The sequence below is a fragment of the Tarenaya hassleriana genome, unplaced genomic scaffold, assembly GCF_000463585.1.
Source record: "Tarenaya hassleriana unplaced genomic scaffold, ASM46358v1 Cleome7, whole genome shotgun sequence".
Taxonomy (NCBI): Eukaryota; Viridiplantae; Streptophyta; class Magnoliopsida; order Brassicales; family Cleomaceae; genus Tarenaya; species Tarenaya hassleriana.
Window position 1 is genome coordinate 797852 of NW_010969548.1, and position 27574 is coordinate 825425.

At 37.5% G+C, this 27574-nt stretch overlaps 5 protein-coding genes across 14 annotated transcripts; 1 reads left to right on the plus strand and 4 right to left on the minus strand.

Annotated features, from left to right (window-relative positions):
• Positions 1 to 1189: 1189 nt before the first annotated feature.
• LOC104800553 (pentatricopeptide repeat-containing protein At2g27800, mitochondrial) lies at positions 1190 to 3784 on the minus strand. 2 transcript variants are annotated; one of them, XR_002023691.1, is made up of 4 exons: positions 3543 to 3784; positions 3318 to 3421; positions 1730 to 2691; positions 1190 to 1519 (listed from the first exon to the last, which is right to left on the minus strand). XR_002023691.1 is itself a non-coding variant. In XM_010523382.2 (3 exons), the coding sequence occupies exons 1-3, from the start codon at positions 3719 to 3721 to the stop codon at positions 2660 to 2662; spliced, it is 315 nt and encodes a 104-aa protein (XP_010521684.1). In that variant the 5' UTR covers positions 3722 to 3784; the 3' UTR covers positions 1190 to 2659. The 2 variants fall into 2 exon arrangements, 1 of the variants encoding a protein (XP_010521684.1); XM_010523382.2 differs by having other exon boundaries at positions 1190 to 2691.
• Positions 3785 to 4260: 476 nt separating this feature from the next.
• LOC104800555 (pentatricopeptide repeat-containing protein At2g27800, mitochondrial) lies at positions 4261 to 8235 on the minus strand. 4 transcript variants are annotated; one of them, XM_010523387.1, is made up of 6 exons: positions 7832 to 8235; positions 7624 to 7727; positions 6056 to 6691; positions 5614 to 5932; positions 5271 to 5378; positions 4261 to 4770 (listed from the first exon to the last, which is right to left on the minus strand). In XM_010523387.1, the coding sequence occupies exons 1-4, from the start codon at positions 8005 to 8007 to the stop codon at positions 5616 to 5618; spliced, it is 1233 nt and encodes a 410-aa protein (XP_010521689.1). In that variant the 5' UTR covers positions 8008 to 8235; the 3' UTR covers positions 4261 to 4770; positions 5271 to 5378; positions 5614 to 5615. The 4 variants fall into 4 exon arrangements, with proteins under 4 accessions (XP_010521689.1, XP_010521687.1, XP_010521688.1 ...); XM_010523385.1 differs by having other exon boundaries at positions 4261 to 4509; positions 4606 to 4770; positions 5614 to 6691; XM_010523386.1 differs by having other exon boundaries at positions 5614 to 6679.
• A 141-nt stretch (positions 8236 to 8376) lies between these two features.
• On the minus strand, positions 8377 to 10521 carry LOC104800554 (probable ribosome biogenesis protein RLP24). Its single transcript, XM_010523383.1, has 5 exons — positions 10434 to 10521; positions 9726 to 9827; positions 9029 to 9142; positions 8799 to 8935; positions 8377 to 8682 (listed from the first exon to the last, which is right to left on the minus strand). Exons 2-5 carry the CDS (start codon positions 9804 to 9806, stop codon positions 8508 to 8510), a joined length of 507 nt encoding a protein of 168 aa, XP_010521685.1. The 5' UTR covers positions 9807 to 9827; positions 10434 to 10521; the 3' UTR covers positions 8377 to 8507.
• A 2381-nt stretch (positions 10522 to 12902) lies between these two features.
• LOC104800556 (arogenate dehydratase/prephenate dehydratase 6, chloroplastic) lies at positions 12903 to 14425 on the plus strand. Its single transcript, XM_010523389.1, has one exon. It carries the CDS (start codon positions 12994 to 12996, stop codon positions 14290 to 14292), a length of 1299 nt encoding a protein of 432 aa, XP_010521691.1. The 5' UTR covers positions 12903 to 12993; the 3' UTR covers positions 14293 to 14425.
• Positions 14426 to 15598: 1173 nt separating this feature from the next.
• Positions 15599 to 25317, minus strand: LOC104800557 (protein ROS1). 6 transcript variants are annotated; one of them, XM_019201040.1, is made up of 23 exons: positions 24962 to 25023; positions 24405 to 24442; positions 22769 to 23597; positions 22643 to 22675; positions 21215 to 22441; positions 21044 to 21112; positions 20820 to 20897; positions 20198 to 20680; positions 19766 to 19856; positions 18958 to 19678; positions 18802 to 18881; positions 18590 to 18674; positions 18413 to 18504; positions 18255 to 18323; positions 18100 to 18136; positions 17921 to 18003; positions 17150 to 17611; positions 17022 to 17058; positions 16869 to 16926; positions 16608 to 16744; positions 16458 to 16523; positions 16208 to 16361; positions 15599 to 15949 (listed from the first exon to the last, which is right to left on the minus strand). In XM_019201040.1, the coding sequence occupies exons 3-23, from the start codon at positions 23589 to 23591 to the stop codon at positions 15834 to 15836; spliced, it is 5001 nt and encodes a 1666-aa protein (XP_019056585.1). In that variant the 5' UTR covers positions 23592 to 23597; positions 24405 to 24442; positions 24962 to 25023; the 3' UTR covers positions 15599 to 15833. The 6 variants fall into 6 exon arrangements, with proteins under 6 accessions (XP_019056585.1, XP_019056586.1, XP_010521692.1 ...); XM_019201041.1 differs by lacking the exons at positions 24405 to 24442; positions 24962 to 25023 and adding an exon at positions 25189 to 25317; XM_010523390.2 differs by lacking the exon at positions 24405 to 24442 and having other exon boundaries at positions 24962 to 25017.
• Positions 25318 to 27574: the final 2257 nt, after the last annotated feature.

The following is a 27574-nucleotide window of genomic DNA, read 5'->3' on the forward strand; positions in this document are numbered from 1 at the left end:
ATGGTTGAATATTTCATATATGTGTATTTATTAGTGTGTAAGAGAAGGTGGGAATGAGATAAAATATTTTAGAGACGGCTAGTTAAGTTGCCTACTATTTATTATAATATTTTTCTGCCTTTTTTATATTTATGAAAAAGGTAGATTTTTCAGAAAATCTATATAGAAATGGATTCAGAAAATATTTTTAATGGGTATGAAAAAGATGGAGTACAAAAGAAATAATTTATAGATAAACTCAAATATTTGTTATGAAAATTTAATTTAATTTTTATAAAATATAATAGGAGTATAATATCCCGTTTCAAGTGACCATAAACATACATATATATGTATATATATATGCGGGTGTCTATATGTACATGTACATGTACATGTTCTATAAGTGATGTGATGGGTGAGGTTCTGCTTTTGAACAGATGTCCTACCTGGCTAATCATGCATAAAGCGCATTGGTCAATCCCATAACTAATACCATTATCTTAACCTCACTACTTATTACATTAAAAAATAATAATAAAACCCCTTAAAATATCATAATGAAAGTCTTTTCATATTTCATGATAAAAACCTATGTCATCATCATCATCTAAGGATCATGATTTACAAAACACATACATACACACACATATATGTATACAACTAGTCCATACAGTGAACTATGGTATGTATCGAGTTGAATTTTCTTCAGCAATTCCAACTAAATTAAAACAATAAATTGAGATTATCTTTTTAATAATGCTATACGACCTTTATGACAAAACATAGCAACAAGATTGTACAAGAACATTCAAAGGGTTTGGTTATTATGAGAAAAAGTCTCCATGTATATAACCTAACCACTTAAACAACTAATTACCAATAACTAGTTCAACCACATGACAAGATATGTCTTAACGCTAAGGAGTTCCAAAACGTCTGAATTGCTCACCAAAACCATCCGCTAACAAAAGCTCTGAAATAAATGCAATTAGAGATGCAAAACGCGCTCGCGCTGGTTTGGCCAGACTCGGTCTCAGCCAGACCGTTTGGATACAACCCGTTATTTTCGAACTCATATTTTTCCAGTCCGACTCGATAAAAACGAACTGACTTTGCGACCCAACTTGCGGACCGGATTCGTTTTTGCATCCCTAACTGCAATCTTTGTTTTTTGTTAAATTTATTTCACAACTCACAGCTCCCAATCAAATTCCAAATTCAATCAAACTTTAGATTGTGGTTTAAGAAAGATTTAGATGATGAAAAATGGAAAACCAACTGAATAACTTTTTTTTCCCCAAAAACATTGGCAACAAAGAAGGGAAGTATTGGTGTGTTGTCGTTGTACTCTAGAGGTCACGGTTCGAATATTGGAGGCAGCCTCTTGCAGAATATTTCTATAAGGTAAGCTTTGCATATAATACACCCTCTTGGTGGGACTCTTCCAGGTCCCCGGACCTTCCCGGACCCCCGCTCAACGGGATGCTTTGTGCACCAAACTGTTCTTTATTGACAACAAAGGGAAGAAGTGTGAATCCTGCAAGATAAAGACTCAGCGGCTAAATGACACACTGGTTTTTTTGGTATCAAAATGGTCCCAAGAAAAGAGAAGAAAGAAAATCGATCTGAAAGAAAAGTACCCAAGATTCCTAATGCATCAGATGAACCGCTGAACCTGAGATCTAAGCAGAAAATTCCCAGAATTCTATCAACAAAACAACTTTTCCTAACGTTGTGGAACACATACCCGTTAAACTTATCGTTCATGAACAAGAATCAATGACTAAACCATGATTCACACCAAAGCAGAGCTGTCAATATCTGAAAAAGAACCAAGCGGTCCAAGCAGAAGCCTTCTTTACCGTAGAACTGCAACTTTCTTCTGGGGACAGATATATTCAGGAATCTCCAAACAGCACGCAAGAATCATTGCCTAAATCCAGAAACAACAAGCATTGACAGGTATGATAACAACCAGACACAAGTTTGGTTTTTGCTGATTAGACCAGAGAAAGGATCTCTCTTTCTTTCCTTTTTTAATAATGGGTATTCCACAAAATCAAAATATCGGTAGCCATGAAGCTCTTTCTACATAACCCACCATATATGGCCTAAATCCGACCACACTTCGAGAAATAACGTAAAGTATAATAGTATCAATGAGATTTCTAGGATCATAGTGCTGTTACTTGGAGATACACGAAGCAAATAACATATGAAGCACAATATATTCCCTTCTTTAGCCTTCACCCTTTCATATTTTAGCTATAATTTCATGAGCATTTGGCTACTCTAAGTAGGTCAGCATTTAACTTACAGCAGATCCAAGATGCCAGAGATAAGAGCCTCAGTATCTAATCTGAAATCTGGTTGTGTAAAGAATGCAACACATAATCTGGCAGGAAAGTAAAGGTTTCACCGAAGAAAATGATCTTTATTTCCCCGAAACTGCAGAGAGGATTATGGTATATTCTGAGAACAACTTTTGTTGAGTATCATTTGACTAAAAAAATTGAAACCAGATCCAAGTAAGTAACCTCCGAGAAATACATTTTCGGCTTCCAAACATGTCTAACAATTTTAATATGCAAGAACCTGAGTTTTTCTCTCTTGAAAACACCAAAATAGCGTAAAAGAAACCAAAGGTGAAGCCATTCATCTCGCAAACCTGTTGCTTCTAGATGGGACTGACATAGTTTGCAAACCTACCTGTCACCAAAGAAGAAATGTTATTAGAACCCAAATATTAGAGCTCTTTGATTCTCTTTAAAATCTTCTTCCTTATACTCTTCTGAAGTTAAACTCAACTCCCCAAGATCAAACAAACAGCACAAATCTTTGCAGGACTGAACTTTCTGTTTCTAGTTCAGAAGACACCAAAACTCAGCTGTGGCTCTGAGATGTAAACCACAGCCAAAGAGGCTGCAAACATCTTGTCGTCGATATCTACCATAGTTTTCTCAAAAGGCATACACTTTTCTTAGACAAATGATAGCAGCAAACTGTCAACAGAGAAAAATTTGATACAGAACTCAATTGTTCATCCCAAAATATCGTGTAGAACGAGCCGTAACACAATTAGATGGAAATCTCAGAACAAACTACAGAATTCTGATCCTAGAAGCTTAACTAAGTCATCTCAGTTATACCAACAGCTCGCAATACTGCCTTAGAAAACACATCTCGAGGACCGAAACCCGAATTCTTAGCAAACCTAAATTTAATTATGTGACCGAGGATCTAAAACTTAAAATTCTTCACCTAAGGCTTCACTCTTTGATTTGAACAACCATTTCATACAAACACGCCAAATTGATCCAGAGAAAGAAAAATACCTTCATAGGAGGCGGTGACATCAGAGGGGAGCTTCGAAACGAGGCAAGCAGAAGCGACGACGCTATAAAATGGCTGCTGGGTGCTCAGTTCTCGCCGGAAAAACCTTTTAGATCCAATCAAAATCCAAACTTTATCAACACTAACACCAACTCAAAGACAAAAAAAAACCAACATTCGAAACCAGGAAACGGAGACAACATCCGAGGAAGAAGAATAATCATCACCTGGAAGCAGAGACTTCGGTTCGGGCTTGACGAAGAGAAGAAGAGTTCAAGCGAGCAGATGCCGAATTAGGGTTCGGAACGGAGAATCTAGCTCTCGATGCGATTGAAGTTCTTGCCGTTGCTGTTCTGAGAATCGGACCCAGAAGCGTAGACCTTCCGGCGACGCCGATTGCTGCCATGTTTGCCGCTCTCGTTCTTCAACTGTCTCTGCAATTTTGGCCTTGGTCTCATCCCTAAACCTCAGGGTTTTGGATTTTTCAAAACCGGACCGGTCCAAACCGCATATACTCAACCAAAAAACCGACATATTAAACCGGATCGGTGCGGTTCGGCTATTTGCTTTTGATATATAATAAGACAACAAAACGCTGCATGGCGTTATTGGTTAATTATTTTGGTTCAAATCCATGAATACAAAAGTATCCATTCCAACGTCTGAAGATTAAGCTTTAACCATTGAACTCGACCACATCTTATTCATTCCAACACTTAGACTTATCAAAACCGAAATGGCAATATATATATATGTATATATATATGGTTAGATGATATGAACATAAGTACATAACCCTAACTCCACTTGTAATCTTTGCACAGGTCACTTGCAGCGTACCAACTGGGTTAGTTAATTCACATAAAACCCAAAAAAACACTAATTTTCTTTTCTTTTCTTTTTTATAAAAAAACAGATATACAAATTCTGATTCTGGTTCAAAAGTGAGTTTAAATCTTTATTCATACATTAGAATGAACCATCATACACATACATCATCATAACCCTGGAATCCAATTGCATACACTCAAACTGTAACTCAAAACGAAAGCAAAAGAACAGATACATGTTTGAAGATTTGCAACAGAAACCAAATCAAACTTTGCAATAACCTATCTGAAGTATTTGTATATTAACAGAGACAAAAAAGAAACATAAACCAGAGGGATGCTGTGTTCCTTGGGATGACTCATCCTGAGATCTCCAAACACTCAGAATCAGTGGAGTTTGTTTCTATCAAATACTACTATCTTGTACACGTAAAGAACTAGCAACAAGAGGAATGAGTACCTCTTTTTACCATATATGTTGCCCAGCTTACCGACCTTTCAGTTAGATTTTCCGGGCCGTGGCTTCTTTGATCAAATCGGGTGAAGTGAAGTGCCATGCCCTCTCCTCCATCTCCATGCAAATCTCCTGCAGGATTTTAGTCCTTTTTCCAATTGTTCTGAAAATCTGCAAAGGGGAGAATCACAGATGATCCAAATTATATGCACAGCAAAACTGAGCAAAATGTCGTTGCTAAGATCCAACTTACATTAGGCACTGAGATGCATACGCTCAGAACACGGATATACTGTTAACTCGTACATTTAGCAAACAAAAAAGTCAGACATTGAACACAATGACCAACCACCGTTTATTTGCCACCCCTCGAGAGCTAAAAGACCCCAAAGAATTCATCGAGATATGAGGATTAAAAATCGACGACACTGACACGGAAGGTAAGAGAAGTGTCGGCAAGTTACTATGTGGCACTGAGATGAGGCATTTCTCTCAGGAATGATTGGAAAATGTTTAAACGGTTCAAATCATATGAACTTAACTAAACTTTTGACACAGATTGGTCAGAGATCTTACTTGTGAACATAACTACTAAACCCCACTAATTATTACTCATTTAAGCTCAAACTCATGCCATCGAAAAGGTAAAAAGCATTAACCAACCAATCTACCTTTGCATTGTTGCTGGCACACTGGATACCACATTCCGGGCATATTGTTAAAGTGCAAAACAAAAAACAGCTTTTCCCCAATCTCATTATGCCTTGTGTTCAAAAATCCTGGAAGACAGCCAACAAAGCATTAAACAAAAAGTATGAGATATCCTAGAATCAAGGAATTGCTCAAACTAAAAGTCCATCAACTGGTCCTTATGACTACATATGAAAAAAAAAAGCTCCACCTTCAAGTTTTGATACCAAACTAATTTGTTTTTCCAATTTCCTGATATTTAAAAAAGGATATTTTCAGAAACAATGATACATAAAGTATAACAAAATTCAGACGCTTTGTTACCTCTATGAATCACTGTGGAGAACATTCACAAGCTTCTTATACGCATCTCCATCAACAAGCTTTTTCTCTCGCAGCATCTCCAGCAGTCTCGTTGCTTCACCATACTTTCCTCTTCGGCAAAACTCATCCAGGACTGTTTTACATGTGATTAAATCAACCAACCTCCCATTCTCAATCATTTCCCACAGGCAATTCACTGCATCATCAATCGCTCCACTTATAGCAAGAGCATTCACCAATGAGTTATAAGACTTCCCATTTGGAACAAATCCTTTTGCTTTCATCTCTTCAAACAGCTCTCTTGCATTAATGGTCCGACCTTGGACACATAATCCATGTATCAGATAATCATATGAATATGCATTTGGTTGGCAATCGTAAACCGCATTCATCTGGTGAAAGATCCTTAGGGCATCATTGACATGAAGAGAAAGGACGTAACCTCTGATCATGCAATTCAAAGCGAACACGTCTGGTTCAATACCGTCATCCACCATTTGTTTGAACAAAGATCTCATTGTGTCCATGTACATGTGGCTGGTGTAAGAATTGTTCCCTCTTCCCAACAAGGCTTTGAAAAGGATATGATAAGTTCTAACCGTAGGCCTGCATTCCAAGTTTCTGCTGCTTCTCATGTGCTTAAATATATTCACTGCGCGTATCAGCTTACGTGCTTGAGTGAAATAGAAGACGATTGAATTGTAGAGATTCTCGTTACCAATGTGATGAACAGCCAATACTTGGTTGACAATATCATCCATTTCTTTGTACATCTTTGCAGCTCCAAGCTTCCTTATGGCATTGTGGTACGAGCAAACATCATGTCTGAACCTTGGTTGCTGTGATGCCCAGTTGAAGAGGTGGAAACACACGAGTGGGTCCTCTTGAAGGGTTATGGCATCGGCAAGTTCTTCTGGGGTAAATCTGGGCGGGAGCTGAGAAATCGCCTGTTGCAATTTAGTTTCATCCAGGACAGGTTTGGCATTCGATTTCTTTCTTTTGCTGTTTCTCTTTCCGAGTGATTTACTTGGAGCCATGGTCGAGTATGAAGAATGCAAGGAAACAGCTGTAAACCGACCTAGATATTGAGTCAGAAGAAAAGTTTCTAGTATTTGTGTGGGCTAGATCAAAAACATTGAAAGAAGCCAATCTAACTGTAATCGAAAGACACTTTTACGGAATGATGGCAAAAAGAACCCGTACACTAGGAATTAGAAGAAACTTTTGTCAGGGCATGGCCTAAACATGAGTAGATTTAATCTAGCCCTAGGAGGAATTACGGATGGGGGCATGCTGAAATTCATGTTAGAAAAAAATATAGGGCCTCAATCGGCATGAATGTGAGGTAAAATATATGTAGATCCCAAAGCAACGATAAGAGGAGCCAAACTGTAACAAAAATAAATCAGGGGAAAGGATTAACCATCAAGCATTGATGGCAAAAGAAGAAGAAAAAGAAAATAATATTGTAGAAAGTGGACCAGAGACCAAAGTGATGAACAAATCTCTGCTTACATGAGATTTGTTTCAACGAATGCAAAAGAATAAGCATCACCGCAGTACTTGAAAGATCATTTTCTCTGGAAAACTAGATACCAACCGACAGACAGCAAAGATAAAAAGTGAAATGAGTTCATATTTTGCTTAATTTAGTAGAAAGTTGTCTACACAAAGGAATTTCCAAACATCTCTTAAAACTTCGATGCATCCTGATGCAGATGTACGTACATGTATAGAAGATTCTTACACAGATTTACACTTGAAATCCTGCACACTGAAGCTAGTTAATGTCCTCTAGATGGTAGGTGAAGCTAATCCAAGCAGAAGAATTTAGCGGGTCAATCCAATAAATAATGCCAAACTGTCATGAGACTGAGACCCAAAACCAAACTTGAAACTTGAGTTCGAGGATCTGACACCCAAATAATTCACTCCAAATCCTAATAGCATGAAATGCACAAAGCATTTCAAACCCATGTATAATCGATCAAGAATAAGATAGATACCTACCTTCACAGGAGTCGGTGAAATCAGACGGGAGCTTCGAGAAGATGCGAGAGGAAGCAATGGCGGTGAGAAACGGCAAGTGGGTGCCCAGTTCACGCCGCGAAAACCTTCCAGATTCAACCAAAATCGAGCCTTTATCAAAGACATAACATAAAAACAAGCAAAAACACGTCCATAAAACAGGACCATATCCGAAGGGATGACGAATTACCACGAAGCAGAAGCCTCGATTCGAGCTTGTGGAAAGGAAAAGTTGAATCGAATCGATGATAAATTAGGGTTCGGAACGGAGAATCTAGCTTCGGGGGTGATCAAACGTCGTCTCGTAGTTGCTCTGAGAACCGGACCCAGAAGCGTAGAAGTCACGGCTAAGCGAAACACCGCCATTTTCTTCCTCTCTCTTCGAACTTTACGGGAAAAATGTGGCTTTTCGATTGATCCCTGAACTGAAACCTCCGTCAAAAAACCCTTCAAACAGAGATGGAAACCCTAAAACGCTACTTCGAATTGGAAGCCACAGTCTGTGTATTGTTCATTTTCTTTTTGTCCTTCACAATCACAAATAGAAGAATACGACTGTGTAAAGGGACCGTAAAATAGCGACAGAGCACAAGTGAAAATTTCAACCACAGATGCCAAACAAGCGTCGATGCTTTGAGAATAGAAAAGAGCAAATTCCGAACAAAGTCATACCAATTCCAAATGAATCAATGCTCTTCATTCCGTTCACTCTTATATTTGGTTCTGTAGGGGAAATACAATCAAATAACTTATGCCACAGTCTTTTCATTGATACCCCACAATACAAATAGAGTGTAATTGTTTGCTTTTATAGGATACACGGATAAAAGAGTAAGAGTTTTTGAAAGTTGGGCAAAAGAACAGGATCACTCTTCCATGGCGTTGTGTTCCTCTGCCATTTGATGAGAAACCGGGACTTTGATCTTTGACAAAACCTGATCCTGTTGTTTCAGGAGAGAAGCAGGCGCCTTGACCAGTGATATGCTCTGTTCTATCTCCTTCACTGCCTCCTTGTGCTCCTTGAGCTTCTTCGGTTTCATCCTGAGTTTTAACATCAAAACGAATAGAATCAGTGGACTCTGCTGAACAAATACTACATTCTCTGAGTGTTTTCTTCTATCCCGAGAAGATTAGGATAGAGAAAGATATAAATGTACCTCTTCTCGATGTGTCTGGCTTCTCTTTCGCTTCTAATCTTGTCAATCTTCTTGATGGCCTTCAGTGTGTTCTCTGTCATATTCCTGTCGTATCTTTCAGGCCTGTTTCTCTTCCTCTCAAACTCAAAGGTTTTATCCTTGGGAGAAGAAACACAAAGAGGAGCAGACATGGTAAGGCGAAACTCTGCACCTTCTTCTATTTTAACTTTGATCAAATTAAATATATCTACCTGTGTCATGTCCTTTCCATGCAACCTTCTGTAGGCTTTAGTCCATTTCACTTTCCGTGGGTTCCTCTTCATTTTGAAGTTCTTGTGGCATTTTGACCTACAGAACCGAAAAATCTGCAAAGCAGAAGATAGTTTACTTGCCCCGAATCACAAACCACATAATATCCATGACAACTAAAAAATGTTGACAACTTGCCCATTGAGTAATATATCATCAGAGATTTAGATCCAAAAGATTAACACCACTGAGCACTGGAATGTTTGATCGGGATATGCTCAAATCATAGACAAAACTAACGTCAAAATATTTGAGAAACTCCTACGTATCCTAGAGATTACACACATCTTTAATCAAATATGCCACCCTAGTGGATAAACTGAACCCAACAGTGGCTATCAAACTAGTCCAATGTACAAATGAAGCTCTCAAGGAGTGATTGAGATTATATACATGAATCAACTGACAATCCAACAAATTATTTGTCGTTCAAGCTAGAAAACCATACAAATAGCAACACCCACCGAAAGCATAATCAAAGGAATTTCTCGGGCATAATTGAAAGGTTTAAAAGGTTAAATCACATGAGCGTATCAAAGTATTTAGCCCATAAGAGTCGCTTAGAGAATTTAGACATGAGGCACCATTTTTTATCATTCAAGCACAAAAGACACATATTCAACGGGTTAAGCCATTTACCTTGGCGTCGTTGCGGACAAACTGGATCCCATGTCCTGGGTATATTGTCGAAGAGCAGAACCAGCACTTCTCCAATCTCATTTTGCCTACTGTTTAGAAACCCTAGACGAAACACCAACCGCAAATAGAAGAAAGGGTTTAAAAAAAATCCAGAACAAAGAAGTGGCTCAAGCTCTAAGTTGTCGTCTGAAACTAAAGCTCAAGGAACAGCAGAAACAACAAACAAAGCACCAAACAAGACAAGAAAAACAGATCTATGTAGTTTCATGAATTCTGTCGGAAAAAACGATTTGGGGGCTAAGCGATTTAGCATATAACAAGATTCTGACAAGCAGGTTTGGGCGAAATACTGTCTCCAAGCGCTTGAGGAATCAAATCCAATCACAGCACAATTTTCCACACCTCGATAAGAATCTCTTAAATGTCATCAAATTACTTCAAAAAGAATCCGTAAACATCAGAAAAGCACGGAAAACCAACTACGTAGCGACGAAAATTCCATCAATTTCGAAACAAGACACGAAGAATTCCTAACAAACCCAATAGGAAGAGAGCGATTCAGAACGGGATGAAGAAAGATCGTATCACTCGTCGAGAAACAGTAGAGCAAAGTTATAGGACCATAAATTGATCATCGAGGTGAAAAGCATGAAATGTTGCTGCCTTGATAAAGATGATGACTAGAGACGCAAAGTTAGGGTTTTTCACCTGTGGTTGGGGCCGGAAGATTGAAGAGGGAGAGATTGGAAGCTGCCGGAATCGGAGAAAGAGGGTTTTTGTTTAGGGTTTCTCTTCATCTAAGGATTTACAAATATACCCCTGATTTCCCCTGCTTGTTATATTTTAGGACCGCGTTGTAATTGGACTTGACCCGAACCATTATCGGGCCACAGGTCAGCCCGGTCCAATCGAGTTTTAATTTTTAGTTTACTAAATATAATAAGTATTAATATCCTAAATATATACAGATTTATAACGATACAACATTTTCATGAATGAAATAGTTACATATAAAATGACCATGGTTAAAAAAAACGGTTAAAAGGTAATCTTTCTAAGAAAATTGATTTGTCTTCTTTATGTCGGAACCCAATTGCATTATATTCGGTTCTTCTATCAATCGTGAGGTTTTTGTGATATGACTGATTGAGCTACGAATTATTTGACAAAAATTATTGTTATGTTTATTTATGGAAAGATGTTGAATATAAAATATAAAAAAAAAGATGTTGAATATATAAGTGAAGACATATTAGGGTAACCAAAGTATTTGCGATGGTTACGAACATCCGAATAATGCAGAAATCACGTGACCGGTCCAAAATGGACCAGCCGAAGAGAGCCGTGGAGTTGGGTAGCATGTGTTCTGTTGTTCCTATCACGTGTTGGTGACTGGCCATTGTTGTGTAAATTCAATTTTATTATAAAAAAAAAAAAATCTTCTTTTTCATTAAGAAAATATAAGAAACACACACACGCACATATATATATATATATATAATGAAAAAAATGAAATTTATTAAGTTTCGTATATCAGTATCTATATGATTGTGAAATTGTTAGGTTTTAGAACCCCCCCCCCCCCATATTGGTAATAAGATGGTTCGAACCAAATTTTTACTAAAAAATGTATTTAATTTAATCTAGCAAATAATAGACCTTTTTATTTTACATTTTTATGGTAAATATGTTTAATTTCAAACCTTTGGAGTACCACACTGTACGATAATTATTTTTTTTTCTTTCGTAAATTTTGTGTTTGGTGGATCTCGAAAAATTACGCTGATTCAAAAAAAAAATAGTCCCGTTGGGTCAACTGGAATGATTAATGAATTCAGAATCTATGTCAATCTGGTAAGCTGTTATATAATATAGTTTGGTTTTGCCAATTTTGTTTAGCATGGTGAATTGAGATATTTTAGTTTTCGTTTTATTTTTAAGTTTATATTTTGGGTTTGAAAAAAATATTTACTTCGATTCAAATTTTCCCAACTTTATTTTGAATTCAAGTTTTATGAAAAGAATAATTATTTTAAAAAAATCGTTTTTCAATTAATATCGATTAATTAAATTTTTAAAAATTAAGTATCGATTGTATATTATTCCTTCCTTTTTTATATACCTAAACCAAAATGGTGATCTAAAGTACAATCAGTTGTGTGTGTGTGTATATATATATATAGGATTAGGAGATATAATCTTCGGATCTATAATTGAGATCACGATTAAATTAATGAGTTAGTTATGTTTACTATATTCTAAGAAAATATATAATTTTTTGGACCGACGATGCACGCTAGGTTTTTTATATATATATATATATATATATTTACAAGTAAATATCCCAAAATCCACAGGACACGCACACAAATAAATCCACAGGACCATGTTCACCCATAGATCTTGATTTTGACGGATTTGAAGTACGTATATTTTCCATTTGTTTTAATATAGTTTTCTCTAATAAGCTGTGATATACATGAGAATTCTTTTACCTAAGGGTATATTATATAGATTGATAAATACATGGGAATGTGAACTCCATTCGATTTTAGTATTCGGTCCTTAAAGGGGGGCGACTCAATTGTGAAATATTTATGGTCTAAGTTGACATGCTATGCTACCAATCAAACTATATATATACGTACACAATACACTACACGTATATTTTTGTTGTGATGTAATGTATAAATCTATGTAATTTGTGAATTTAAAAAAAACATTTGGGTTTAAGAAGTAAAGGTCAACCAAAATAATTGTTAAAAAAAATATTGTATTGTGACACAAATGGGCATTCACTTCTCCAATTTCAAGTCCATTCAAACCCAAGGTAGAGTGGTATTGCTCTAATTTTAATATCATATAGATAATTACCATCCTTTTTTATATGATGAATTTATTAATATACATTTTCACAAATCCGCTTAATTGTATCTTCATTTGTAATAATAATAATAATAATAATAATAGTAAAGGTTATGATAAATGCACAAATTTTCTTAATTAGGACATAATCCCATGGAGGGTGGAGAGGGTAGGTGTGGTGCGGGGATTGAGATTTGAGAATACGCGTGTACTCCTCGAAACGCTGTCGTTTTGACCCTCACCTCCCCCCCCTACCCTGTATATAAATGACCTTACTCCTATTTCTGCTTCCTCAGCTTGGCGTTCCGAGCTGATCCACCAACCACATTTTCAGTTCTTTGTTTTTCCCTCCCTCCCTCAATCTCTCTCTCTCTCTCTCTCTCTCTCTCTCTCTCTCTATGGCATGAGAGCTGTTTCGCCGTCGTCTCCACACAACCTTAATTCAATGCACGGAACTGCTCCGGCGACGGCGAGGATGGAGCGGTCGAGTCATGCCGTACACTACGCCCAGAGATCCGACAGTTGGACCATTCCTAACGGTGTTGGTTCAGCTCGAGCCGATTGGCAGAGCTCGTGTGCGATTCTCTCGAGCAAGGTCGTTTCTCAGGATCAATCAGAATCAGCGCCGGAGGCGCCACCACTCTCCGGCAAAATCGATCCCGTTGTCACCGTGAATGGCCACAACAGCTCCGCCGCACCTGTCATCGGACTGAATCTGGTCCCGATCGAGAATTCCGATGCCAAATCGCTGACCCCGTTGCAGAAGCCATTGAGTATTACGGATCTGTCGCCAGCGCCGATGCACGGATCTAGGCTCCGCGTTGCGTACCAAGGCGTTCCTGGCGCCTATTCAGAGGCCGCCGCCGGTAAGGCTTACCCAAACTGCGAACCGATTCCTTGCGACCAATTCGAGGTCGCGTTTCAGGCGGTGGAGCTTTGGATCGCAGATCGAGCGGTTTTACCGGTAGAAAACTCGCTCGGCGGTTCGATCCACCGGAACTACGACCTCCTCCTCCGCCACCGTCTCCACATCGTCGGCGAAGTCCAGCTCCCTGTCCATCACTGCCTCATGGCCCTCCCCGGCGTTCGCAAGGAGTTCCTCACGCGGGTGATCTCCCACCCACAGGCACTCGCCCAGTGCGAGCACACGATCACGAAGCTCGGCCTCAACGTGGCGCGTGAAGCCGTCGACGACACCGCCGGAGCCGCCGAGTTTATCGCCGCCAATAAACTCCGAGATACCGCCGCGATTGCGAGCGCACGCGCAGGCGAGATCTACGGGCTCGAGATCCTGGAGGACGGGATCCAGGATGACGCTAGTAACGTGACGCGCTTCGTGATGCTGGCGCGTGAGCCGATCATACCAAGGACGGACCGGCCATTCAAGACGAGCATAGTCTTCGCGCACGAGAGAGGGACGAGTGTTCTGTTCAAGGTGCTTTCTGCGTTTGCGTTTAGGAACATAAGCTTGACGAAGATCGAATCGCGGCCGAATCACAACCGCCCGATTAGGCTGGTGGACGACGTGAACGTGGGGACGGCGAAACACTTCGAGTACATGTTCTACATCGACTTCGAGGCTTCAATGGCGGAGACGCGTGCTCAGAACGCGCTTGCTGAGGTTCAAGAGTTCACGTCCTTCTTGCGGGTTCTTGGGAGTTATCCCATGGACATGACTCCTTGGTCACCATCATCATCGTAAGACATCGTGCTAAGACGCACAGTAATTGAGATTCAAATTTGGAGAAGGAAAATTAAAATTTATTTATCCTATATTAAAAGCCTTGGATCCTCAGTTTGATTTAATTTATAATTTATTTTGTTGTGGTTTTTAATGTTTTTCTATATTTAAATTGTTGCCTCTCATGCAATGCAAATTGACACTTTTCAGTTAGAACATTTCGATTCCACCTATATTGATTAAGCATATATTCCACTAAAATTTACTAATTTATAAAATGGTAGAAAAAAATTGATAAAATTTTCACTTAAACGAATTTATTCTAAATTTATTTCCAATTTTCTAATTGATTATACCATAGATCACGCCCCATATATAACAAATAAGTGGTGTGTCGCGTGACGTACGATATTAATTATCAAATTCAAAAATTATAACGACACAATCTACGAAATTTAAAAATAAATTAATCGAATGAAAAGTTTAGGAATTAGTTTTTTATTGCTTTATAATTTTATAAAACTTTTTAACAATATGTCTTTTTCTGTTCACATATTAATTAGATTGTCATCGTCTCATAATTTTGCATCATATGTGCTAAAATATATTTACCAAAAAATCAGTAGAGAAATATGCCAACTTTTGATTACAAAATCATCAGTAGAGAAATTAACATGAAACCATATGATAAGATGATGACGAGGAATGGTAATGACGCGAAGAATGATGAGGAATCAGGATGGGAGTTGGTAAAAGGGGGAAGACAACAACAACAACAAAAAAGCACAGATTTTGGAGGCGCGTGGTAGGTACGATCATTTCTGTTTCTAAAAGAAACCACGATGACACGTCACCATGCCTTCTACGTGCCTCATAACCCCTCACATGGCCGTACACGCTTCATGCAATGCCATGCAACGTAACGCAGAGAAAAGATTCGATTGGAATCGTAGCCTATCGACCACATGAGTAACGTGTATCATTTTACCGCACGTGGAAACAAAACTCGTGAAATACATTTAGTCTAGTAGAAAAACAAAAGTAGAGTTTTCTATTACAAAACTATTTCCTTTAAATTCAAATCATATCGCTAGTTGGTGGTCTAATGGTTGAAAAGTGATAAAATCATTTTGAATTCTTAGATTGGATGTCCAATGAAGCTCCTCTTTATAAAAAAAAAAAACTATTCCAAATCATGGAATTGAATATATTCGTTATTTCTCATTTTTGGTTTTAAGACCAATAATTCTCTTACTTTACCAAAACTTTTCTTGCTCTCTTTGATTTTCTCTTCACTTTCCTAGAAAATTGAAGATTTATCCGACCATCCAAAATACGATTAAACCATCTATTTATAATAAGTCGTTAAATCAAAAAATAAATAGCAAAAATCAGCTTTCAAAAAACTAAGCAAAACTATATCAGAGCTGTGCACTATTTCCTATATATACACAGACTAAAAACCCTATTCCTATATATAGACACGAATCGGTTAGATGAGTACTGTACTGCCTTCTCTGTTCATTCAGACACAAAACTATGTTTTGATGTTCCAAGAATCATTAGCCGTCGTCTCTCTCAAACTTCTTGCCCCTTTTGTTAGGCGGCGTGTGGAGCCTTCCTGCGAGTTCTTGTGGAATCCGTTTCTCCCGATGGAACCCTCTCAGGCAGACGTACCCTGTGCTCATAATCACATATCCATCCATTGATTCTCCAAACCCATGACATCATCATTTTCTTATACATTATATGAATAGTTATCGAAATGAAACGGAGAGGAGATATGATTCGTCTTTTGCTCCGAAGGGACGAGCTTTAAACTCATTTTCAATCAATATTTCAGATACCCAAATCTACGAGCCTATATACATGAATGTATGAATATATACAAGAGAGAGCGCAAGCTTAAGAGTTCAGGGGGGATTGTGTTTGTTACCTGTCCAAAAGCACAGTTGAATCCGTCTTGTGTCTAGACCTCGAAAGATGGATGATATCGATGAACCGCAGTACAATGCACGTTTTTCTAGCCCATGAGTCCACTCCCTGGGAAACACAAGGGGTTTTAGACTTGTTTCCTGATCTGCAAATACCTGCAAAGACAGTGTGTGTTACAAATGCTGTCAGAAAACCAAGTCTTTTTTTGGAAAATGGTGTAATATTGAACAATTTCGATGGAAATGCTCGACCTCGTTGATCTGGAAGTATGTTCCATTGAGTGGGAAGCTGCCTCGCATTGCTGTCCTGCAGGGAACCTGTCCATGGACCGATCAATGTGTAAAGTTTTTTTTTTTTCGACAGGTTTCTATTCCAAAGCTGTAAAGTAAGAGTATGCTCACCAGGATTGTTCCACGGAGAATCTTGGAATTTTCTTCTTGTATATTGCAACAATGAAAGCAGGTCTGGTCGTTGCAGAGCTCTGATCCATCTGAATTGCATTTCTTCTTTGGTGGGGTGAAAGAATGTGACTTTTCACCTGGAGACGAATGAAGAGAAGGTCGATCATTTATAGAAACAGAATCAGAGAAATGAAAAATAAAACTACTGAACACAATCATGCCAAACATGACAGGCCCTCTAACTTTACTATGTCATAATACCTGGTTGCCAGACTGTAAGAAGGTACGGACTCGGATCATCAGGTTCTCTTCTCTCAAACTGTGACATGTTTAAAAAATTTACGAAGTAAAAAGCTTATCACTAAATTATTCGTAAGTGAGTTGAAAATTTTTCTATTTAAGGAAAAAATTTACCCCTCGGAGAAGTTCATGGTCATCTGGAAGAACATAGCTGTAAAACAGATGATATATGTGTTAGTAAGTGTTTAGATTACATAATCAGTATATAGTATCTATCACGAGAGGATAACACGGATACTCACACCACATGTTCAGTCCTTAACCGGTTATAATACTTCAGTCTTGGGGCTGGCATCGGGATGCAAGCGTTTTCTGGCGTTGAAGCAACTAAAGCTTTTGATACTTCTTCAGCATTGTGACTATTCAGCATCTTTCTGATGTTTAGAATGGCATCATGTACGTTTTTCTTGAATGTTTCCATGTCAACATCAATGTCAGGGATTTCACCATTTGGCTGACATGAAGCCCTGCAAGGAGTATCTTCAATATCTATTAACTCGGGTATTTCTGGAGTCGGGGAAGGTGGGACCTCGACTATGGGCTCAGAGCTGTTGGTCTGGCTTCTGTATTCAGGAGAGGAGTTCCCCTCTATGGATGTTATCTGCACTGTCTGGTTTGCATTTATATGAGGAGTTGCGGGTACAAGGAAACTGTCCGAGTCCTCTGTTTTCTTGTCTTGCGGGCCTGGGAGGAGAAGCTGTGAACTGTATAAAGCACCACACATTACGAAAGCTTTGTCCAAACATGATCATTTGAAGAAAATAAACGATTTCCTAGTATATATAACAAATTGATATTAACTGATACAAATGTGGGTGTGGTCCATGTGACATATATGACAATGAAAGTATGACTGACAAATTCATAAGCTAATAGAAAAGCTAGAAATTTAAAAGGGAATCCAATGTAGTTGCGAAATCAGCTGGTGGCTTAATTTGGATTACCTGAAGTCAATGTAAGACCAGAAAAATTCAAAAGGAGAAAAATGGCAGTTTAGGGGTTCTCAGTAAAACCTGGCATATGCACTTGCAAAATGTTTACACTCTGCCTTCATCGGACACGCATTACAATTCGGACTCTTCTTTGTGCAGAAAACCTGTTTTTTGGTGGGTTCAGTCAAGATTAGTCATGTTTTGTTCAAGTAACATGTAAAGCAGTTTCCATCCATATCCACAAGGGATTTTGCATTTACCTTTCCAAATGTAATCATCTGATAGTGGAGTTCATACCTATATGATATCGCAACATGAGTTCAAGAAATTCCAAAAGAAACTTCTTATCCAAATACATGTTGATATACTGTTGTTAAGAATAACTAGTTTGGGGGAAAAGAAAATTCCGACTTACAGAGTAGATTGAGGAAGTCTACACAGTCTTGGCCAGAGGTACTTTTGAATTGAATCCATGAGCGGATACCTACAGAGAGTAAGAGAATCTGTTCTAGAAGACCAAATTGTTCATAAATAACTATATTTGTTTCTTTCTTGTTTATGAAAAGGACTTACTCGTCCAGCAGATGCATCTGCACTTCATCAGGGAGAGGTTCAAGGGGAACCCACCCAAGCCGAACTGCTATCCGACCAACGTTTGTGTCAACCTACAAATAACCAGAGAGAGGGCTTAAGGATAAGAAAACCTAAGGAAAATCATGAAAGGGGAAATTTGGATCATTAACATCTTACCGGGAAAGCAATATGCTTAAGTGCCAAAAGCCGTATGCACTCTACACTCTTTAACCCCAAGCCATCTATCCCAAGGAGAAATCTCCTGATAATATAACATGATGATGGTGTATAAAGATTATGAAGTATGTTAAGCGAGTACCAATAAAAGATTGAATATTAGCACATTGAAAAATGCAGTTCTATTATGTGGAAAGAAGTAAGTTATCTACTTCACTAGATCTGGTGGAGCATCACGTAGCCACTCAAGATCTAGGGTTCCATTTTCTTTAACCTCTTTGTTAAGGAAATCCTGGTAAGAGAGAGAGAGATGATGTTAGTTTCACGACTGTAAGAGTGATAACCAAACAGTTCTTGAGAAACCTTACCTGTATTCTCCCTGCAATATTGTTTTGTTGCCCCCTGTCTTTGATGGCGCTTGCAACAGCTCCTTGGTCAGATACTCTTACAGCATCCCAATCGGCAGAATCCTTTTGGTTTCTGTCTCGAGGTCCTTCCTTTGTATACATTCTTCTAATACTCTTCCAGTCAACTTTCTCATCTTCCATCACACCAGTTTTCTTGTTCCTTTTCTGAGTAGCTTTCTGTGGTTCTTTCACCGCTGGTGTTTTCCTTCCTTGACCTTCCACAGGTATCAATCTCTCCATTTCCTCCATATTCAGGAAATTTTCATTTTCATATGATGAGATAGAAGTAAATGAACTCTTTAAGTCATCGTTCATTTTGTGAAAGCTCGATCTTTGATTTTCAGACTCTGCGTGCTTCTTTGATGTTTCATGCTCAACCTCAACTATTCCGTTTTCATCACATGAAAGCATTGCATTACATCCACCACGGTTTATTTCTTCCCACAAGGTTGTATTGATATCTTTACGAGTCATGGTGCTTACATGAGTTGATCCTTGGTCCTCACCAACAGAATCATTAACCTCCGACCCGTCCTTGTTTTCTTCTGGAGGTACATCAATGAAGTATGTTAGACCTTCTGAATTTACCACTGTCTCAAATTGCCCAATAGAATTATCAACAAACTCGGTGTCTTCTGTTTCCTCGATGGGAAATGTTGCAGCCAGGCTTATGTAAGCATTGCTGAAGAAGATAATAAAAACGTTTAATGTTATTGAGTTCCAACCTCAAATAAAAAGGCTAAAATCTTTTAGGAAATTCAGATTTTACCTTGAAAGGTTATCAGAGACATTCTGTGTGAGAAAAACTCCAACCACTGAATCGACAACTGAGCCTTTCCATTGCTTGAACTTCCTATCAGCTGCACAATAGTAGTTATTAGAAGAAAAAAACTGAAAAACCGATTGATAAAACATTGTAGATCAAATGGAAAACATGGCATTACGTTAGTAGAACTCAGCCTGGTCTTCCGTTATTTTTCTAGACTTACTCAGAAGTTATGTGGCAAGGCACATAAACCCTGATTCTCTCGGAGTGTGTGTGTGTATTATCAAAACCTTAATTTCCAGACACGAGCTCAAACATTCAGAATATCCAATATTCCATTTACAGATTCCGGTATGCCTTTTTCCAGAAGAGAGATAAAGCATCAACTGAATTATGTCCCTTCTAAATCTTTTTATGTTTAATAACAATGTGTACCTTGCAGAAGATGCATCCGTTTTATAAAAAGGTCCACACGACCCCTGAAGAATTCTCTTTCTGTCTCCCATTTTTCCTCTCTTTCCTCATCTGCATTTGGTCCACCTGGAAGGTCGTTCATCATTAAGAACTGCCACTCCTTAACGGTCTCCAGATCAAGGTGAACCTTTCCCTTCACTTTCTGCTTCACTTGTTCCTCATAAGGAACCAGCATATTAGAACCTTGAGCAGCATGATTTGGCACAATGAGTTGCCTCTCAGAATTGGGAACCTTTCCCTTTTTCCTAACCTGTTTTCTGTTAGCTTTGACTGTTACACTGAGATCCATAGCCCTCCCATTGATATCCAAACTTCTCATTTTTTGGATTAACAGCTTCATATCCTCGGTTTCTTTAGAACCATCACAGTGTAAAAAACCCGAGTAGGTCATGGAGGGCACAAAATTGAAAGATCTCGTAAAGTTCTCATATAAGAACCGTGTCTCTGCAAAGGATATGGAAAAGCTATATTCAGTATTACAAGATCAAAAAGAGTAAACTAAATGCATACCTGCAATAGAATAGTATAAGACATTACTTCACGAAAATCTTTCAAACTGTTGGGAAAATAAAGGACTTAGTACCTTGAAACTGCAATGGAACTTCTGCAGGATTTAAGTAAAGCCTCAACGGAAGTTGGTTCTTGTACAATGCTCTAGCATCTGCATCAGAATAAGAAACTGTTTAGTTGATTTTGTTAGCAGAAAGGATGCCAAAATTCAACAAGCTTCATCTCAATTATGCCAAATAGCCTGCTAATGGAAGAAATTTGATGCATTGGTTTCCGGCTTAGCAGAAAGTTTACGACCTTCATTCTGTGGGGAAACCTCTCCATTACACATCAGAAGACACTTATTCTGATATAAGTTCCCAGCAGCTACAAGAGGCGTTAACAAATTTTTATTTTTAAAAGATACGATGCAGTGGAAATGCAATATAATTCCTAAAGGGTAATACAATGCTAAATTTGTGATAGTACCTTCATGCTCCAGGGAAGAACCATTTTTTGCAAGCCAAAGAGTGTCCTGGACAAACTGATGATGTTCTTGAGAAAATGAACGCTCCAAATGCTGCCCCAATGGATAGGGTTCTATTCTGCAGCAAGATGCTTGACCAATATTTTGAACCAAGCCATAGTTCTGTAGTGCAGTGAAGCCTAATGATTGGCTTCCATTATCATGCAATAAGATAGGTTCTTTGGCTTTGTTGTTTTGAACCTCTTGGGTAAGCCAGGTGATTTTTGGAACTCCCTTGGCATGGCTATTCTTCGTTTCACGGCTTCCTAGTAAGGCTAGGCCTCTTTTTGGCAACCCATTGAAAAGAGAAATTTCAGTCCACTTGCTCATATTCCGGACACGGACAGACCTCTTTGATCGTTTTTTCCAAGTGAACTCAAGAAGCCTTTTAGATTTAGACATGTTACGTTTCCCGTTGGAGTTTCTTGATTTTGCTTCCTGAACGGCTGATGAAATGTCAAAAATCAAAGTGAGGAAATCAGCCCTAGGCTTCCTAATTGTCCTCCTTCTCTTGTTCAGTTCTGGAAAATTCGGCCCAAGATTTTTTCTGGAATCAAGACACAGATTTTGCTTTGATACCTCTGATCTCTGACCTCCTAACCTATTTTCCAATACTTTCCTCAGCGAGGCAGAATTCGGATCTCCTACTAAGTCACCGTCAGGTAGAATAACAACTTGCTCTGCCGCACAGCTAAGTTTTGCAATTTCATTACAGTTGGGGTTGACATGCCCATCTACATGCACAAGCGGAGTGAGAAGATTATCTTCTCCTGGCTGACTTTCCTGGTCAAATATCAAAGCTCGAGCCACGTTAGCAAATGCAGCAACCTTCTTCGCACCCATCCCACTCTCAAGAGAACTCGGAGTTACAGGTTCAATAATTGACTCGTGTTTGCTCTTCTTCTCGAGTTTTCTTCTCTTTGAAGAATTTTGCTTCCCGGGAGTGTCAGGTCCAACAAGAACTTCTGCTTCGTTTTTCTTTCTTTTCCCGGACACAGTTTTCTTGCGCAAAGTGACAGGCTTTGTCACGCTGACCTTGGCAGTCTTCCTTGAACTTTTACCATCAACCATGATCCTTGGCCTAAGCGACCTCTTTTTCACCTTCTTTCTTGGTGTCGTTCTTGAATCTTTAATACCTTCCTTTTCACCAACACCTTGTGAATCCTCCTCTTTCTTTCTAGGATGGTCATCTTTGTCACAAAAAAAATAAAGAAATATGAAAAATAAAGTAATGTTTGATAAAAAGTGATTTTCAACTTAATTCAAGTTATGCCAATTTAGGAACTCTAATACACAACTTACAAGATTGAAGTTTAGATTTCTAAAAATAGAACACTATTAAGAACCACCTTCTTTGAGCCTACAGAAAAGGGAAGTGATTGTGTTATTACCTTCAGTTACACTTGATTCAGGGCCCTTTGCAGCTTTATCAGATAAAAGATAAGCTAGTTTAGAAGTTTGAGATTTAAACGTGATGTAGTGATTAAATTTGTAAAGTCAAAACTGATGAAACTTACAACGATTTTTCTCTGACTCAGCCCTCTTCTGCAAGAGTACAAAACCATGATCTCCAGGGAAAAAATTGTTTTCTTCAATCTCTTGTTTATCATTGTTCATAACTGGACTTGAAGAAATGTCAAAATGATCAACCTTAGGCATAACCGGACTCAACTCTTTGACAGACTCCTTATTAAAGGTACAAACTTCATCAAGGCCTTTATCTGAAGACTTCTCACTTATATAAACCTCTCTTTCTTCCTTAAAATATGTAGCGTGCTCCAAAGCAGGACCATCAATGTCTTGTGACTCAAACATGATATTACTGGCAGAACTAGAACCTAGTGAATTTGGGCTCCCACTACTAGAGTTACCAAGGACGTTATTCGATTCCTTATTAGTGAAACAAACCATATCACCAGCCTCTCTGTCGGTGCATGCGTTTTTATCTTTCTCATCAACTCTATTATGATGCTCAAAACTCAAGCTGACGATATCAAAACGCACTGAAACGTTTCCTTCATCATCTGCAACCTTAACACAACTGGTCCCTGTTTCATTACAACTCTGATCTTTCTCTTGCTTCGGCTCTTTAGCACTCGAGGCATGAGAATCTTTTTGTCTGCTCGTCGTGGCTTCTAAAGCCAGGGACATTGAAGGACAGCGATTTTTAAACTTGATGGAATTCCGTCTAGCATAGACTTTGGCTATTTGCAGCTTAACAGGTGTGCCTGGAACCAAAACCGATTCTTTTTCTTTTTCATTCCCTCCCTTGTCAAATTCAGAACTCTTCTTTCTCCTCTTGTAAACAAAGAACCCGCAATTGGGCACTGGAACCTCCATTGTCCCCTGAGCATGTAGCATCGCAATCCCGTTATAAATGACAATAGTTCTCAGAAACCGAGTTAATCACAGATCAAGTTACAAAGAAACTACAGTAGAAACAAATTCAGTACATCAGAGAAGTAAAATACAAAATCTAACTAGCATTCATATAAATTACCCACAGATACTATGTTAACAAAGACATAAATATTACCAACAAACTTGAGAAATAAGGAACCTAAAGACAAGATTCCAAGAACTGACTAAGAACGAGAAAAGTACAACACAAAAAAAAACCCGTACTTTGATCAAACAAGGAAAAGAACCAATTCGGTTTTTGCAAACTTTATAGCCTCAAGTTCAAAATCAACCAATTGGGATGGGTAAAATATTAAACCTAGTCTGATCACGAAGTCACTTCTGCTGCAAATAAGAGCAACCCATGACCCACAGGCCACAAGGGCATACTGAAACAGAAAGAAACACAAAGATAAAAAAGCAAGTAAACAATTACCAGAAGAACTGGAACACTCAATTCCAGAGAAATCCAAAGCTGAAACCTAACACATAGTAAAAAAGTATGGGTTTCCTTCGGAATGTGGGTGATTAAGAAAATCAATTTACCAGCCCTTGTCGGAGGGAGAAAAAAGGGTCGACCCGAAAGCCAGAAACGAAAAAAAGAGGTGAAAGTTTAGACCTTTGAACAAAAAAGAACAGATTTTAAAAAGCAGAGAGAAAAGGGATTTTACTTAAAACAAGGAAAAAGCGACTTTGATAGAATTCAATTTGCCTTCGCCAACTGACATTATAAGCGTAGTTTAAGTTAATTACCTCAATCAGTTGCTAATCTTCTCCAATTCCCAAGTAAACTGCAGAGGGAAAATACACCAGCTTCACTAATTACACTAATTTTTCATTCAAGGAACGAGTGGCTAATGTCCTGTTTCGATTTCTGCAGCTGTTTTCTCTTTCTTTCCTTTTTGTTTTTAGTAGAAAGAGGTATGCCTTTTTTTCTTTTCCAGTAAAAACCCTAGAATTTTTGTTAAACTCGTTGCGCTGATGTACACGTCGATATTTACGAAGAACAGTAATAAGTAAATAAAACCAATAAAAATTACGACGGTAACGTCGCATCAGGGTATTATGGTCTTTTCCCTAGGGTTTTTTTCCCCAGAACTAGAATTTGGATTGAATCATTGAAGAACGGAGAGAAAAATTCACAGATAGTAGATCAAAGTGCGCAGAGAAATTCGAGAAGAATTGGAAATAGTCCAATACTAATTCAGAAAATCAAATGTGTTCGAGCAGGATACTGTCAACCAAATTCATGCAAAACCCAGAAATTTTATTGTTTGTAAGGAAAGTTTCTTCGAGTAGAGCAAACTCACGGTGTTTGATCCATAGCTTCGGTGCTGAAGCAGCGACAGGAACATCTCCGCCGGTAACTCCAATAGTAGATCAAAGTGCGCAGAGAAATTCGAGAAGAATTGGAAATAGTCCAATACTAATTCAGAAAATCAAATGTGTTCGAGCAGGATACTGTCAACCAAATTCATGCAAAACCCAGAAATTTTATTGTTTGTAAGGAAAGTTTCTTCGAGTAGAGCAAACTCACGGTGTTTGATCCATAGCTTCGGTGCTGAAGCAGCGACAGGAACTCCCCCGCCGGTAACTCCACCGCCGGATAACTCGGCTTCTCCGAGAGGCTGCCACGTATCGGTGAACTTTCTCTCTTTCCGAGAAAATTTCAGCCATTTTCTTGGAGTCCAAACAGTGGGAAAACGTTCAAATCGTACCCTTTTCACGCCGTGGGCTTTATGCTTCTTGGGGTTTAAACAGTGGAGAAACGTTAATAATGATTTATTAATTTATTGGATTTAAAGAGTTACTCTGATTTTTATTGGGTTTAAAATTGTTTAATTCAGTTTAGCAGCTGAGCTTACCACTTGAAAAATATGAGTTTATCAATTTAAATTAGTTTATATAAAAAAAAGAGAAAATTTAAATTTACGAACGTACAGAAATTGGGATGAATAAAATAAAGAGATAAAAATACCAACCTTTTTTGTAACCTTGCGAAATTAATATTCTGGCTCATGCCAATGATAATTTCAAAATCAAATTTACAAAATTCGAATCAAGTTTGACAAATTATAAAAATCTAACCTATTACATGTATATATAATAGTAATTTAGTGGAAAATTGTAAAAATTTGAAAAACATGTGATCTGGAAAAAAAAAATATTACCTCAATGATGCCAAATATTTGAAATTGGCTAAATTTGACAGAGGATTAAAATTTATGAAGAAATGTTAGACATTTTTGACCAAATGAAAATGTGATTTAATTAGAGCAGGCCCATTTTTTGATTAATAATAATAAGCTACATGACTAATAAGCCCATTTTGTCATGTGGATATACATTCTAAATAATAATAATAAATGTAATTTTAAAATATTATTTAAATATTTAAAATGTTATCGATAAATTATAATTTCATCATATTAATCGTTTTTCTAATAGTTATTATTGGTACACAATATTTCGGTATTTCTCATGTTTTCAAGTGAAAAAAAATATATATATTTATTGGAGTCACATATTTGTAATGGTAATCAATTTTTAATTTTCATGTTATGCCATGTGATGTGCAAATATAATTACTAAATATATTTATTAAAAATAATAAACATAACAAATATAAGTTCAAAATATATTATATCAATTTTAAGATATTATTATAAAATCTCATATTTATCGTAATTATTTATTTTTAAATTATTTTTATTAAAATATATTATAACACTATTTTCACATTTTTAAAAACAAGTAACGACGTATATGCCATTGAACGAGAGAAAGATGATGTTGTATCTTCGTTGGTATCACACATTTTAACGCTAACAAACTTTTGAACCCCACGTCATATATCTTAGAAAGACGATCACCAATCAACGTGATTTAATATAATGAATATAATCTTAAGAATATTAGTATATAAATATTAAATCTCAAATTTATTATACTTAATTGTTTTCTAAAACGATTTTTATCGACTCAATTTCTTTCCATACATTCTTTCCACATGTAATCTGGTAATTTTAGAATCTAAATCAAATACATAAATATTTAAGGTCTTTTATTTTTTAAGAGTTCGAAAATTTTGAGATAATATGTAAACTTAAAATGTGATTAAATAAACGAATGGCAAGATAATACAAGAGCCAAAACTGTTCAGAGTTTTGAAATTTGCGTGTGTGTGTATATATATATATATCATAATCAAAATATCATGTTACATTCTTTCTAATCTGATAAACTTGATGCTATAGGACATATGGTACTATGTCAATGGAAAGAGAGAAAAAAAGAACGAACCTAATTTTAAAATTCCAATACGACAGTAATTTGAATTAATAATATAGTCCCAACACAAGCAAACCAAACCAAAGGGATATATATTTAAATATTTTGCATCAGCCTAATTATTCAATATAAAATAATGGAAAAATACAACTAAAAAATAAAGAAAGAATAACTCCATATAAAAAAAGCAACCGAAATCAAACCAAACGATGTATACCGGTTTAACAAAGACAAAAATAGATTGGACCGAAATCATGACAAACGATGCGAAAACCGAACCGGAAACGGTTTTCCCAGACAGGACTTTCATAAACGTTTTATTATTTTATAGTAATAATAATAATAATAACGGAGCCAAAAGGATAATTGGATTGTGGTTGCGGCTAAGGGTGGAGAATCTAGAATGACCGGTTGAACCTGGACCAAATACCAACGTGAAATAAATAATTGGGGTACTGAAACCTATGATAGCCGGTGGTCACTGTTACGCAGAAACATCCAAGCGGTTTCACTCTCCTTCCTCGTATAAATACCATGCCTCACATTCCGTGACCTCTCTCTGAAATTTCTCAAGATTGAATTTAATTTTATTTTCCCAATAATTCAACAACCCTTTCATTTGCCCTCTTTCC